The following is a 13,800-nucleotide window of genomic DNA, read 5'->3' as shown; positions in this document are numbered from 1 at the left end:
CTTCCCCTCAGGGACCAGCTCCTCCCCCTCCCGCATTCCCGTCAGGGACCCCCCCATCCCCTTCCCCTCAGGGACCGGCCCCTCGGGGTCAGACTGCGCTTTCCAGGCGGTGGGCCGCCCCCATCTCCGAGGTCAACCGCCTTCCCCACCCGAACCACTCTTCCCCATCCCTTTTCAGGGGGCGAAGGGCTGCCCCCCGCACGCAGGCTTCACCTCACTCCACCTAACCGCCAAGCTCTCCCCCCTCCGTCGGGTGAAGCGCTGCTCCATCCCCATCTTCGTGACCCGCCGCTCCCTTCCCTCTTTCTCCTTCATTTTTCCTTATTTTACACGTGTTCCTTCTCGCCCCCTCTGTAGGGTCTGCCCTGTGCCCGCTGCTGGAAGGGGGTGGTTTGTGTAGTGTGCGGGGGTGTGCTCTGGGGTGTGTGTGTTTGTGGTGCGGAGTGAGGTGGGAATGCTTTGGTTGCTTTGTCTGTTTTATTTCAAGAGATTGTGCTGGGGTTTCCCTGTTATAACTGTCTGTCTGTAGTGCTGGAGACTGAGATTTAAACTCAGGAATTCCTGAAACATACCTAAATTAAACATTATAAGCACTGTTTAGCTAGAAGTGTTTTATTTCTTTGCTGTATGAGTAAAATGCTACTTCTGATTCATTATCTATCCTACTGTATTCCCAATGTTTATCCTATATTGTAAAATCTGTATATATATGTTTTCTAAGAATTAATGGTTTCCATGTGCTCTTTGAATCAGTTAAGCAAAAATCTGTAAGAGCTGGTAATCAAGGATTTGGTATTTGACTGACAGAGAGGAGAGTGGCCTTGAATTTCTACAGTGATGCCCAAGAGCTGCAAACTATACTTGCATCATTGGAGGCAGGAAATTCACTGCCCGAAGTACTCAGATAAGCAGACAAATTAAACCAAAGCTCTGGATAGATAATAATTGCCATTTATGGAACAGCAGTGCTAAGTTTTGAATGACTGTATTTCTGCATGTAGTTGCTCAGTGACCTCTACAGAGGGCAGAAATGAACTGGTTTAGAGTTAAGACTTTTAAAGGGAAATTTTTAGTCTCTATAGACATAAAGCTGGCGTGTAGGTACCATGGTGACTGATGCTCTATAAATAACTACGATGGGGATAACACATGCCCCAGTTGAAAGGCGCTGCCGAACTGCTGCGTACCTGGAGAATGTTACAAACAGGAACTCTTCTCATTTCTCAGGCATGAAGAAAACCTACAATAACTGCAATGGGTTTTTAAGTATTGCCTCTGTTGCTGCAGGAATGAAACAGAGAGACCCTAGGGAGGAGATGCTAATTAAACATGAAATACTGTGTTACTCTGAATGAGAAGTAGCTGATCTGTGTGTACCCTTCGCTTGGTTAGTGGGAGCAGGGTTTGGTTTATGCTGATTTAAAATATGATTTTTATTTATTGCCCTGTAGTTCACTGGATAGATAAGATGGCTGCTCTTGAGAAACATCCAGAGCTGAGGCTCCAGCAGAACAATCCATCAGGTAAGGACAGTCCTTTCTTTAAAGCCCTTCTGCTGTCGGATCCTGTTTCAGTTTCTCTGAGGAGACATATGGCTCTGAGAAGAGTTCTTTAACAAAAGCTTTTTATTAAAAAAAAAAAGTCTTACTCCTGCAAAATAAAACAATTGCATGAGTATACAAGGGTAGAGAATCATTTGATAAAGAACCTGTCTCTTGAGCAATAACTGATAAATTGGGAAGAATTTGTAACAGTTAATGCAAAAATGTATCTTTACTGGCATTGCTGTCTGCCAATATTGCTGCTCTTCTTAGCTTAGCAGAGAGCATCAGTTGGGTGTAATATCATCAGACTTATCAATGGGAATATAATTTACTTATTTTGCATTCTGACTTCCACAACAAGATTGATTTTCAGTCTCTTGTTGATATTATTTGACTTCCCTGTGCTTGCTGCCATTTCCTTTTGCAAAAAAGATTTCTTTAGCAACAATATGGGGAGTCAAGCAAGGATCAGTTTGGATTTGGTAGCACAGGTAATTAGATATGGCTTAATTAGGTGTGCTAAAAGGCTTTTCAGGTCTGACTAAAACATAAATATCCCTGGCTTTTTCTCTCCAGATCCCAGCACCAGTCAGAAGAGTCATTTCTTGGAGACTGACTGGAAAACACCTATGTTGTCTGTGAAGTTCCAGAGCCGTGTCAGTCGCTGTTCAAGCGTGGCCGACAGCGGGGATGGGGGCATTGGGACCTCCTGCTCAAACAGCACAGAAGGTGATGGCCAGCATGGGGGTCATGCAGTAACAGCCAAAAACTTTAAGTTTTCTTAGAAGACCAAGAAGCATTAAATAGCCCCATGTTACTGAACCCTAGAATGTAAAACTTGGGGAAGAGCAGAATCTGTAACGATGTTTGGAGACTCTTTCAAAACCAGTGCCTCAGTACACAGATACGCTGCCTGAAATATAAACAAGTGATTAAGGGACTTGCTGTTTCTCTAAGCTAATTTGGTTATCTTCTAACTGCAGTAAGCATTTTTAACTGACTAGAAGAGCCACCTTGGTGGTTTGCTGGTTCATAATGACGAACAAGTGATTTATCAGCAAGTCCGTTGTGTGATTTTTATTTTTTTTATGAAATAATTTCTAGGTGCTTCTAGAGACTTCAGATGAGTGTGCCTTTGTGCCTGTCTCCTCAGTGTTAGAGCTGTGTGCTTCTCACTGAAGAGCGCTGCAGCCTTGTCCTCAGCTGAGGCACGTTCTGTGAAATTGCTTGTCCCAGCAATCCTTTCCACCTGTATTTTCATCTTCATCCAGGAAAGTGACATAAACCACTATTGGTTCTCTGATTCTTCTTTCAGCAGCGAGGCATTTTTGTGTTGTTCTTTAAAAGAACATACTTCACACATTCATGTGTTTCACAAGCTGCCCTGAGCCTTTTGGATGAGCCATAGATCTTAATATAATGTGTGAGCTGAAATGGCTTTTTAGAAAGTCTGGCTTGTAGAAATATTGCTAGAAATATTACTAGAGCACATGGTTAAATGTGCCATCTGGCCTCTCTTGGGATAATAAAACATCCAGTTGCCTGCTGAGGGTGGGGGAGATAATGATGGCCCTCTCGGAAATTGCCCTTCTGAACACTTGTAATGTTTTAGTCTTGTTTGTAAGAGCTGAGGCTGAATTGCAGCACTGACAGCTGGCTGAAGCACACTGACTCTCAGGTCACTGTGTTATTCAACATGTTGTTGTGACGACCCTTAGCACACTCAAGGAACCGATTGCAGCATCTGCACGTGGCGTGCTGGTCAGAGAACTCAAGTGCCTGATAGTGATACTGGGGTGTAAATTTAGGGGCTGGAAAAGGAAATGGTACTGTCCCTTCTGTTTGCCAAGGTGAACGTGCTTGCGACTGCTTGGTAGCATGCTGTTCTCTGGAGTTCTTAGGTACAGCCAAGTAATGTCTAAGATTTTCTCCCCGTCCTGTTCATTTTTGAGGAGAGGGTGTTGTGACTTTATTGTGTTAGTTTTCCTGCAGTTTTACCGTCTTTGCAGAATCTGGTTTCAGTCATATTCAAATTGTAACCTTTTACTCCTTCTTGTAACAGCGCTTTGAGGTTACAAACAGGTGGAAGGGTGACCTTGCACTCCTGAGGGTGGGTTAAAGAACCATCATGTGGGGATGGGCCTTCAGCCAAACCCACTAAGAAAACAAGTTTGTGTATGTGGGAGTAACCTGGAACTACTGCGATACACAATGTATCGGGACAAGGAGTGGGAACAGGCGCTTTGCTGTTTGCCTCTCAGCTCTTGCTGTTGCTGTATTGAAATCTGAGAGTTGCTAAGAATAACCCTGTATTTCCATGTAGCCAGGTTTGGTGCCCGTCTGAGAGGACGGGCTCACGTTGGGGTGCGTGCGCTGAACTCTATCTCATTTCCTGTGGCAATGAGGTGAGAGCCATTGCTCTCGCCTCTAGAAAAAGCTCTTTTGCTGCAACGTCTGGAGGAGTTCGAAGGTCAACTGCTTGGTGATCTAGTGTTCAGCTACGTTTGAAGCTCATCATGGGCTTAGTGAAGGCTCCAGTTAGCTTTGGTTACGGTTCAGAGTCGCTGAGCTGTGGGACGGGCAGAACAGAATCAAGGTCTCAGTGTTCAGCTGAGTAAGTTTCAGCCTTTTTATTCAATTTAAAGGATTTGATTTCTAAACCTATAGAAAGATAAGCTTATTGATTTTTAGATTGTACTAAAGTAGCTTAAAAACAAGGGATTAAAAATGTGTACTGAACTAAACTTGGATTCTCCCCATGGTTTACGGTGGTAGGAAAATGTCAGCGGGCTCCTGAAGCTTGTAGTGAAAGGGAACATAGGTGTGCCTTAGTCTTGCTGCTGCTGCTTAGGAGGACACGTTCAGGGGGAAAATAATGGGGGTTTAAAATTCTCTCAGAAAGTTCAGCAGAGGAGTGTCTGTTCATGTCAAAATATTTTCAGGGTTGTAATTAGAGCATCACTCTTCTTCTCTCCCTAGACTTTTGCAATTCCAGTAACGGTTCATCATTCCAGCCCATCAAAACCCAAGTGACCATCCCAACAGCCCATGTTATGCCTTCTACGTTGGGTGCCTCACCCTCCAAACTGTGCAGTGCAGGAGACCAGAGCTGTTCGCAGAGTACTTCAAAAACTGCTATGCCAGGATCTGCTTCTGAACACGCAGGGCTCGGAGATTTTAATGCCGGGAAGCCTTCCCAGGTGCCACCCAGGGATCTCTTGCGTCTCTACGGGACTTCAGGGGAAAATGGTTTTGAGCAATCCTGGCATCCTGTTTCTGATCACATGAGAACAGAAGATACTTGGAAGTTTGACACCCCTGCCATTGAGCGCACCCTTAACCAGTCTCTCTTTGTGGATAGTTTATGCACTGACCCTCTCCACAGGTTCCAGAAGTTCAATCCAAACTCTGGGGCAGCTGAGGCAGGAAAGGACCATTATAAGGTGCTGCCAGAGAGTAAGCAAGCGGCAGGGGCTAATGGAGTCTGTGAGCCCCAGGATGGAACGTGGCCGAGTGGGAGCAGACCGATGCCAACAGGACTCCAGGCCAACAATTACTTTTCAAAACCTGTAACTCCTTCACCTCGAGCATGGATGCAGGAAACCTGCACGGTACATCCACACGAGAGGGTCTGCGAGCTCAGTGCTTGGAAACAACAGCTGGACAAAGTGCGATTGCAAGTAGAGCAAATGCAGGTAGGCAGCTGCTTGTGTGAATGTATGAGTTTGAAACCCTTCAGGTCTCTTTAGTTATGAATCGTTGTCCCAGGCTTAGGAAGCAAGAGCGAAAATGTCTCGTGCTTCTCCCTGTCTTACACTGAAAGTCTCTTAATGATCTGTTTTTACGTGTGGTGTCACAGGTATCATTTCACGTGCTGCTTATGTAGAGCGGCCCTGTATTGCGTTACAGCAGTGTGCAGCGCTTCAGATCAAGAGGTGAAATATCCTGTCTGCTAGAAACTGCAAAGAAAAAGCATGTCAAGAAGTTCTTAAGTTTCTAGAATAATTGTATTCTTTAGCTAAAGTTAGGAAACAGACTTTTTTTTTAAAGATGCATAAAACTAACTGCAGTTTATTAGATGGAAACCGTTCATTTATCACCTCCCACCAGCTGTACCCTAATGGAGACAAATTGTTTCCAGTGAGCTAGCACAGTGATCTAAAATTATTTGTTAATCTCCAGTTGTGCTTGGGCAAAGTTACTTGTTCTTGAACATCGAGGGAGACTGAAATAGCTATGTCCTGGCATGCAGATGAGCACACGTCGTGCAAAATAGCTCTAGCAATGTTGCAATTACCTCTGTGGAGCACAAACGTCTCCCTCCTCATTTTGTCTCCTCTTTCAGTTACAAAATGGAGGAGCCTGCCACCATCCCTCCATGTATTCTCCTTCCTTGCCTACGCCTGATCCAGCTCAGTGGATCAATATCCTGAACTCCAATGAAAACTTACTTAAAGAGAAAGAGCTTCTCATTGACAGGTGAGAGTTTGATACCAACAGGTGGCTTAAGGACTCCAGTGCATTTCCTTTTGGAAAAGGAGGATTTTGAAAGTACCAAGGAAAGCTCATATCTGAGTCCCTTTTACCTGATAGAGTTTGGTGGTTGGTGGTTTGTCTTTCTGGGTTTGTTTTGGGATTTTGAAAGTACCAAGGAAAGCTCATATCTGAGTCCCTTTTACCTGATAGAGTTTGGTGGTTGGTGGTTTGTTTTTCTGGGTTTGTTTTGTTTTTTTTTTTCTTCAAAGAACAATGTATGACCTTTGAGAACAGCTTATGTTTTTCATAAGCTTTCCTCCCCTGAATCCTGAAGGGTTCAGTTAAATCAATTTTCGTTACGGTTTTCTGTCTTTTATAAGGGATAAAGATTTCTGTTCACATCACGATTATTTGGAGTGTTGTGCCTTTTTGCTTAAGGACTTTCTGGGAGCTCTTTGAGACCTTCATTTTAAATTTGTTCTTTGTGAGTTTGGGCTGGCAAACAACGTTTCTCATACCTGCTGCTAGTGGTCCATAACCGTTTTTGAAAAAGTAAGTGCTAAGGAAAACTACCTTCAGCATTTGGACTGTAAATACTTTTTTCTGCTTGGTCATTTTGAGTCCTTTGATGTCTGTTCATTTTACTCATAAGCTCAGCGGTAGAGTTGGATCCTCCAAAGCACGCAAGGCTTGTGCTTTTAATGTATCACGATTGCTGGGGCAGGAGGCTTTGAAGGGAAGGGAGGGAACAAAAGTTAATACCAATTGTAAAATAAGTTGAAATGGGTATCTTTCAGATTATTTCTCTGCAGTTCATTTGTGAATTGCAGAGTTGTCTTTTTGTTCTGCATGTCACTGTATGGAGCATTAGCGTTGTGGTGGCACTGTTCATGTTGTATTGCTCTCTGCTGTATGTTTGAGAACAGTGTATTTTTTTTTACAGACAAAGACAGCACATATCCCAGTTGGAGCAGAAGGTCCGGGAAAGTGAACTGCAGGTTCACAGTGCCCTGCTTGGCTGTCCAGCACCCTATGGAGATGTCTACATGTTGAGAATGCAGGTAATTGGGTGCAACAGGGTGTCAGTAAGAAATGTATTGAATCCAGTGGTCGTACCACTTCTCATTAGGTGTTTACTCTGCATAGCCCTCCTACTCAGGAAAATCAGCCTTTGTATGGCGTCCCAATTACCTGTCATCTCTGAGATCTTTTGTGACTCTTGAGATTTCAAGCTGTGAAGTACTACTGTTTGTTTAGAAGCTGTGCTAGTGATGCAAACGCCTGACAGCAATGATAAGTGCTATTTCAGATACTGCAGTATATAAGATGGGCTGAATGATGTTTGGGAATTAGGAGGGCTGAGAACACAGCTCTGAGACAGCACAGCTGCTTAGTGCCAGTTTGTAACTAACCAAATTCATAGGCTGTCTCTGTTTGCAGGAGTTGCAGCGGGAGAATACGTTTCTTCGAGCACAGTTCACAGAGAAGACTGAATCGCTCAGTAAGGAAAAGATTGAACTGGAGAGAAAACTGGCTGCTGCAGAGGTGGATGCAAAGCTGATCCGGGAGTCACTGAAGGAAACTGTGCAGAAACATGCAGAGGAGTTAAAGAAACAGGAAGAAAGGGTACGATCCCATTGCTCTAGAGATGGAAAGGTGTTTTTTCTTTGAGAAGCCAAAAGTCAGTGTAGTGTCTAGATGAAAGTCTTCTGTGGCAGTGTGTTATTGCAGGTATTTTTTGATCTCCTTGTAGAGTACTTTGGTTTATAAGCAAAAGACCTTCCTCCTGCGGTTAAAAGTATTTCAGTAGCTCCTCTTTTAACCAGAGAAGCAGCCTGTCTTTAGCTAAGCGAGCAGAAATGCTGTTGATTTTAGGGTGATACTGTATTTTGGTGTTGAGTGCTGTACAAAAAGGTAAACGAGTGGGCTTACAGAGGACTGAAGAATGGATACGAAATTATGTAAACTAAACTTGTTTATAACTGTCCGTGTAGGTAAAGGGAAGAGACAAACACATTAATAACCTTAAAAAGAAATGCCAGAAGGAATCTGAACAAAACAGAGAGAGACAGCAGAGAATTGAAACCCTGGAACGGTACCTGGCTGATCTACCAACCCTTGAGGACCACCAGAAACAGAGTCAGAAGGTAAAACTTCCTCTGATTTGTGGTGATAGCTCTTCACATACTTGCTCAGATGACTTTTCTACAGCTGCAGATAATCCTCCTGTGGCTGCCCAAGTAAAGTTGTGGTCTGGCCTTTTTGGAGGAGGAATGTTCTGAGCTATAGCTGAGAATTGCCGCATAGGTGGTGAAAATCTGCCTTGCGAATGTAGTTGAAACATGGTGTGTGTGGTGAAACCTCTGGGAGGTCTCTAGAGTCTTGTGATGGTCTTTGTTGCAGCTGAACGAGTCTGAACTGAAGACTACTGCTATGCAGGAAACAGTGCTGGCACTGGAAACTGAGCTTGGAGATGTCCGGGCTGCTTTCAGGGAGCAAGAGATGCAGCTAGAAGCCCAAAAACACAAGGAGCTGGAGCTTCTTTCCACTGTGCGCAGGTAAAAATTGGGAGGATTAGAATAAGCTTCATTGTAGCACTGAAGTAATTGCTGCACAAGAACAGCGATGATTTGGCACAACCACTGTCCCACCTGTCAGTACCAGGTTACCTTGGATTTGTGATGATTATGTGAGTGCTCCTCAAAACGCTGTTTTCAAATTCTGTGTGCCAACAGTGGATGGTGGGAGCAGAACCAGATGGCTGAAAGAAAGGGGGCCCCTCTTTTGTCACCTGGGTTTGTCTGTCCTCAGGTTATTGCTCTCAACTGTAAATCCTTGCAAAATGGACCTACGCAATCCGCAGTTGTTGTGTTTCTGCAAATATGCCAATATCGTGGGTAGGGCTGTGTCCAGGGAGAGGGACTCCCTCCTTCAGTCCTTGCTGTTTGCAAGCTGGGTTGCAGACAGGGCAATACTGGGATCTGATATGAAAAGAATCATTTGCCTCCTCATATTGTTTAGTGAGGGAAACACCCTAAATAAAACTGGCTTTCCTATGGTGTTCTGCTAATTTCAGCTTGCAGGACAAGGTGCAGCAGTGTGTAAAGAATGCAGAGAGAGGACCTCCTGCCCAGGATGGGGAGAGACAGAAAATAGAAAATGACTCTCTGAAGAAAGAATGCGACTGCCTCAGGAAGGTAACAGGCTGTCCCAACCGGGAATCACACGTTTTTCCTTCCACTGACTCACACTAGGCACTAAAATGAAATCAGGGACTTTTGCAGTCATAGGCAGCCACAATTGCACTGAAGCGGCAGTTCCTGGAATTCCAAACTGAGGGGTGTTAAAAGCTGTTCTTGGTGTGATAACTGTGCGCTCCTACAGTAACACTGGAGAGAAGTTGCAGAATGGAGAGGAAAACCACAAGAATGCAACTTCTCCAGTCTGGTTTTAGCTGATAAATTCTAATGGTGGTTTTTATCAGTTGCCTTTCATCAGGGAATCTAAGTCCACTATTAACAGAAGTAGTGATTAAAGCTGTAAGTGGACAGGAAAGAGAAGGAGAGAGGATGCCGTCCTACTGAAGGAGAAATCCTGGAGGTATTACTGAGTCTGTGTGGCCAGTTCTGATGCCTCTGCTTTTGATTCCAGATTGTGGACAAACAGCAGAAGAAGATGGAGCAGTTGTCCTTGCAAGTAAAGGTGAGAGGTGACTGCAGAGGGACCTAGACTTGAGAATCTGCTGGGAAGTGAGTTAGACTTACTACTTTCCCATGGTCTGTTCCAGAACCTGGAAGAACAGGTGGCCCAAGAAGAGGGGACAAGCCAAGCTCTGAAAGAGGAGGCGATGAGAAGAGAAAATGCACTGCAGCAGCTCCGGACTGCTGTGAAAGAGGTCAGAGCGAGAGTGTTTAGAGTGCCTGAGCATAGCAGTTGAATGAACAATAGATTGTCTTTTAGTAAGGCCCTTAATTTGCAGTCAGCAGCACAACCTCTCCTGCTTCCTGCTAGTCGGTTGCCCTGTCAGTTGCTCTGAAAGGATCTCTTCTCTGTTCAAAAGCAGGAGGAGAAAGGCAGTTTCTGCCCCGGGAACTTCAGCTGGGGCTGCGGGTTGTGGTGGAGGACACTGCTCTTGCCAGCTGGGGGCAGCAAGGCGGCGAGCTGGAGTCCAAATTCGACTACAGCCCTGGCTGAAGGAGAGGGCTGAGTCCCACTCTCAAGCCTAAAGGAAGCCAAGCACAGTGGCAGCCTTTGAGGGAAGGGATGGCCGCTGTTGGCATGAGTGGCTGGTGCACAATCTCCTGGAAGCTTATTTTGTTGTATCATGCTTCAGCAGGGACAGCGTAGTGTCATGGGGTGCTTCCTGGTAAGCCTGGAGAAGAGAAGGCTCCAGGGAGACCTTCAAGCCCCTTCCAGTACCTAAAGGGGCTACAGGGAAGATGGAGAGGGACTCTTGATCAGGGAGTGTAGCAACAGGATGAGGGGGAATGGTTTTAAACTGTAAGAGGGTAGATTTAGATTATATATCAGGAAGAAATTCTTTACTGTGAGGGTGGTGAGCCCCTGGGGCAGGTTGCCCCGAGAAGCTGTGGCTGCCCCATCCCTGGAGGTGTTCAAGGCCGGGTTGGATAGGGCTTGGAGCAACCTGGGCTGGTGGGAGGTGTCCCTGCCCAGGGCAGGGGGGGGGGAACTAGATGATCTTTAAGGTCCCACCCAAACCAAACCATTCTATGATTCCTGTCTGAGCCAGGAAAGCCAAATGCTCGCACCCTGTAGGACTGACACTCACTTATGTGGTGAGAGTCTGGAGGGTTTGATGTAAGCTCGCTGCTCCTGTCCTCTGTGCTCCCATCATCCTCGAGCAGTTGTGTTAAGTTGCTTGAAGTGTGCTAGTTCTGTACTGAGTGACCACTAATCTGTTGTGTCCACTTGTTCAGCTTTCAGTGCAGAACCAGGATCTCATTGAGAAGAACCTGACCCTTCAGGAACGACTCCGGCACGCAGAGCTAACAACCCAGCCGCTGCCTGCTGAGACAGCCCACCTTGCCCAGGAGTTGCACAGCGAGCTGGCCAGTTGTCTGCAGGATTTGCAGTCTGTCTACAGCATCGTCACTCACAGGGCTCAGGGAAAGGATCCCAACCTCTCTCTGCTCCTGGGCATTCGCTGTAAGTATGTGGAGTGATGGCAGAGCAAAGCTTTCAGTTCCTGTGCTGCAGGAGACTTAAATAACTCACACATAATGTAGCATGGAAAGTTCTCATCTTTCTGGGATTCTGAACCTTCCTCCTGTGGTTAGCTAGCTCTACAGGTGCATGCTCTAATAACTAAATGTTAAGTAGTACCTCTTTTGCAAATGTGCTTTGTTTTTTCTGGCTCACTTGCAAATGTCTGTGATCCTTGGTCAGAACTGCATGTGAGGTAACTCCCTTCTCTGACTCCACAGCTGTGCAGTACTCTGCTAAGGAGAAGGGCGACTTGCTGAGCCCTGATGGACTTGCAAAGAAACTGGTGGAGGTGAAACAGCTTCACAAAGAGGTGGAGGACTTAAGGACGGCAATATCTGACAGATATGCTCAGGACATGGGAGACAACTGCATCACCCAGTAAAGAACACTTCCCAAAGTAAGACAGGAAATGAAGACTTGAAAACCTCAGGAGTCTAGCGCTCCTACAACCCAAAACCTATTCAGCACTTTACCATCCCTTTGCTCGGGTACAAGATGTGTGACTTATCCAATCCGTGAGAAATCGGGGGTTATTGCCAGAAGTGTTTGACTGCTGACTGGCTAACTGGAATCATTCAGGGCTTCGGTGTTGGGCTTTGCAGTAGCTTTGATCTTGTGGAATGTGTTTATGCTGTGTTTGCTGGAGCTGGTGTGGTCTCTGACGCTGGGAGATGAATTCTGAATTGCCTTCCAGGCATGTCAAATGCTGAACATGCAAATGTGACAGTTAAAATGATCACTAAAAGGAAATGTATGCCCTGGTCTTTCTGATAAATTCTCTGTGCAGATCCTGTGTGACTAGTAAGACCAGAGGATTTTATCAGAGTGTTCAGGGGATATCTGTGCACTTCATAATTGAGCAGGTGTGCCAGTTACACTAGTGCCAATTACATCAAGGTGCTACAGGCTCCTCAGATCCTGTGTGCACAGTTCTGGCTTGGATGCTTGTGTTCACGGGAGCAGGACCTGCTTTGCTCGGGTAAATGCAACTGGACCTTTTCTGTCGCCAAAAGAGTTGGGGAATAAAGCAACACTAAAAGAAGACTTTGAAAACGCTCCCCCTGGGCATTGTTACCCCAGAAGCCTTAAGCCTTTTATCCCTCCTGAAATAGCACTCTGAGCGTGGGTATGATTCAGACTGCAGAGGAAGTGGATTGACGCTGAAGTGCCTTAATGTGCTAGAGAAACCTCCTGTCCCTATGTTGCTTCGTGCCTAATGCATCTGCTGGCAGGGTGAGGAACTGCTGTTTCTTGTAGCAGCCTTTAGAGCCATCGCAAACAGTTCTGGGGAGCCTCGAATGTGTGTAGCCCCTGCCAGAGCCACAGAGAGCCTCTGCGCACCCCTGGGGAAACCTGCTGCAGGCCAGCAGGGAGACACTGCTGCTTGGCACTCTGCTGGCTAGGGAGAAAGCTGTTCTGGTTCTAACATGGCAGGATGATGGTAGAGCTGGATCCGAGAGCTCTCCCTGATGTCTGCAAGGCAGTGACCACTCAGGCTTTGATGTGGACCTGCTCCTCGTTCTCTGGGAGCTCCCTGCTCCTCTTCTAAGTAATGGGATTTCTAAATAAATCAGCATGGGATGCGGTTCACTTTGTCACAACCCTCTTTAACCTTAGTGGCAGCTTGTCCTGGTACTGAGTGCTTGCTTCTGACAGTGCTGTGGTGCCAAGGGTGGAACTTTTTTGGTTTTCAGCTTGAGTTAAGGGCAAGATAAGAAGTTGGTTATATAATTGGGGGGGGGAATACTGCTGAAACTTCTGTCTGTTTGGTTGCTCTTGGTTCACGTTGGGGCTGCGAGCCCTAGGTTTAGGAGAAGTGCTTTCATTATTCCTTTGTGTTAAAATTTAAGACCAAATCTGTTTTGTTCTTAGTGTTTGGCCACCATGGGTGATGGTGGCAACAAACAAGTTTAGTTCGCTGCCCCGAGCTACCCCCTGCACAGCACGGGGAGAGAGCGCAGCAGCATCTGCCGGGCGGCCAGCTCTCTGCTCTGTTCTTGCTGCATTTGGTATAGGACACTTCTGGCTGTTTCTGTTCCCAGGCTGCTGATGCCGTGTACTGAGCTAAATGTGGGCCAAGGCTATTTCTTGAAGTCGTTTGTCCTGGCTGCTGGAAGCTCTCTAAGCACTTGGGTGCAGAGCAGCACCAGCAGTGACGGTGGCTCTCTCCCGCAGGTTAGCAGGGTGCTGTTTAGCACCATCCGTGTTCTCTTTGGGGTGCCAGATCTAGTTCCCAGGTGCTGTGCGGGGGATGCGTTTGCCCTCTGCCCCTGCAGAGCTGGCTGTGAAATGGGATCGCGGCCGAAACCCCATCTCGGCTGACGCTTGGAGCCTCGCGCCTGGCCCCGTCCCAGCAGCTGTGCTGCCCAGCTCGGGAAGAGAAACGTCCCCACGTCATCCTCCTGCAAAACCGGACCCGTCTGGCTAAGATGGTGATCCCATCTGCTGTATGTGACTGCTGCTCTCCGTGCAGGGGGAACCTCGGGCCTTTCCTTACAGAGCACCCCAAAGAGGGGTGGGCAGCACCGCGTTCTCGCTCGGTTCCACCCCCCCC

General features: G+C 46.5%; 1 protein-coding gene across 1 annotated transcript; it reads left to right on the top strand.

Annotated features, from left to right (window-relative positions):
- Positions 1–1,467: 1,467 nt before the first annotated feature.
- Positions 1,468–11,996, top strand: CEP85 (centrosomal protein 85kDa). The gene is made up of 13 exons (XM_009882192.1): positions 1,468–1,523; positions 2,121–2,273; positions 4,524–5,239; positions 5,890–6,023; positions 6,964–7,081; positions 7,461–7,646; positions 8,015–8,167; positions 8,424–8,578; positions 9,097–9,217; positions 9,672–9,722; positions 9,808–9,915; positions 10,958–11,186; positions 11,465–11,996. Exons 1-13 carry the CDS (start codon positions 1,469–1,471, stop codon positions 11,626–11,628), a joined length of 2,343 nt encoding a protein of 780 aa, XP_009880494.1. The 5' UTR covers position 1,468; the 3' UTR covers positions 11,629–11,996.
- Positions 11,997–13,800: the final 1,804 nt, after the last annotated feature.

This window comes from Charadrius vociferus, unplaced genomic scaffold (genome assembly GCF_000708025.1).
Source record: "Charadrius vociferus isolate BGI_N301 unplaced genomic scaffold, ASM70802v2 scaffold613, whole genome shotgun sequence".
NCBI classification, from domain to species: domain Eukaryota; kingdom Metazoa; phylum Chordata; class Aves; order Charadriiformes; family Charadriidae; genus Charadrius; species Charadrius vociferus.
Note: the sequence above shows the minus strand (reverse complement) of the source record. Positions and strands in the feature narration are given on the sequence as shown.

Coding starts and splice junctions, on each gene's coding strand:
- CEP85 (XM_009882192.1), top strand. CDS start 1,469: ATGGCTGCTCTTGAGAAACATCCAGAGCTGAGGCTCCAGCAGAACAAT. Junction 6,024..6,963: donor AAAGAGCTTCTCATTGACAG/GTGAGAGTTTGA, acceptor TTTTTTTTACAG/ACAAAGACAGCACATATCCC. Junction 9,218..9,671: donor AATGCGACTGCCTCAGGAAG/GTAACAGGCTGT, acceptor TTTTGATTCCAG/ATTGTGGACAAACAGCAGAA.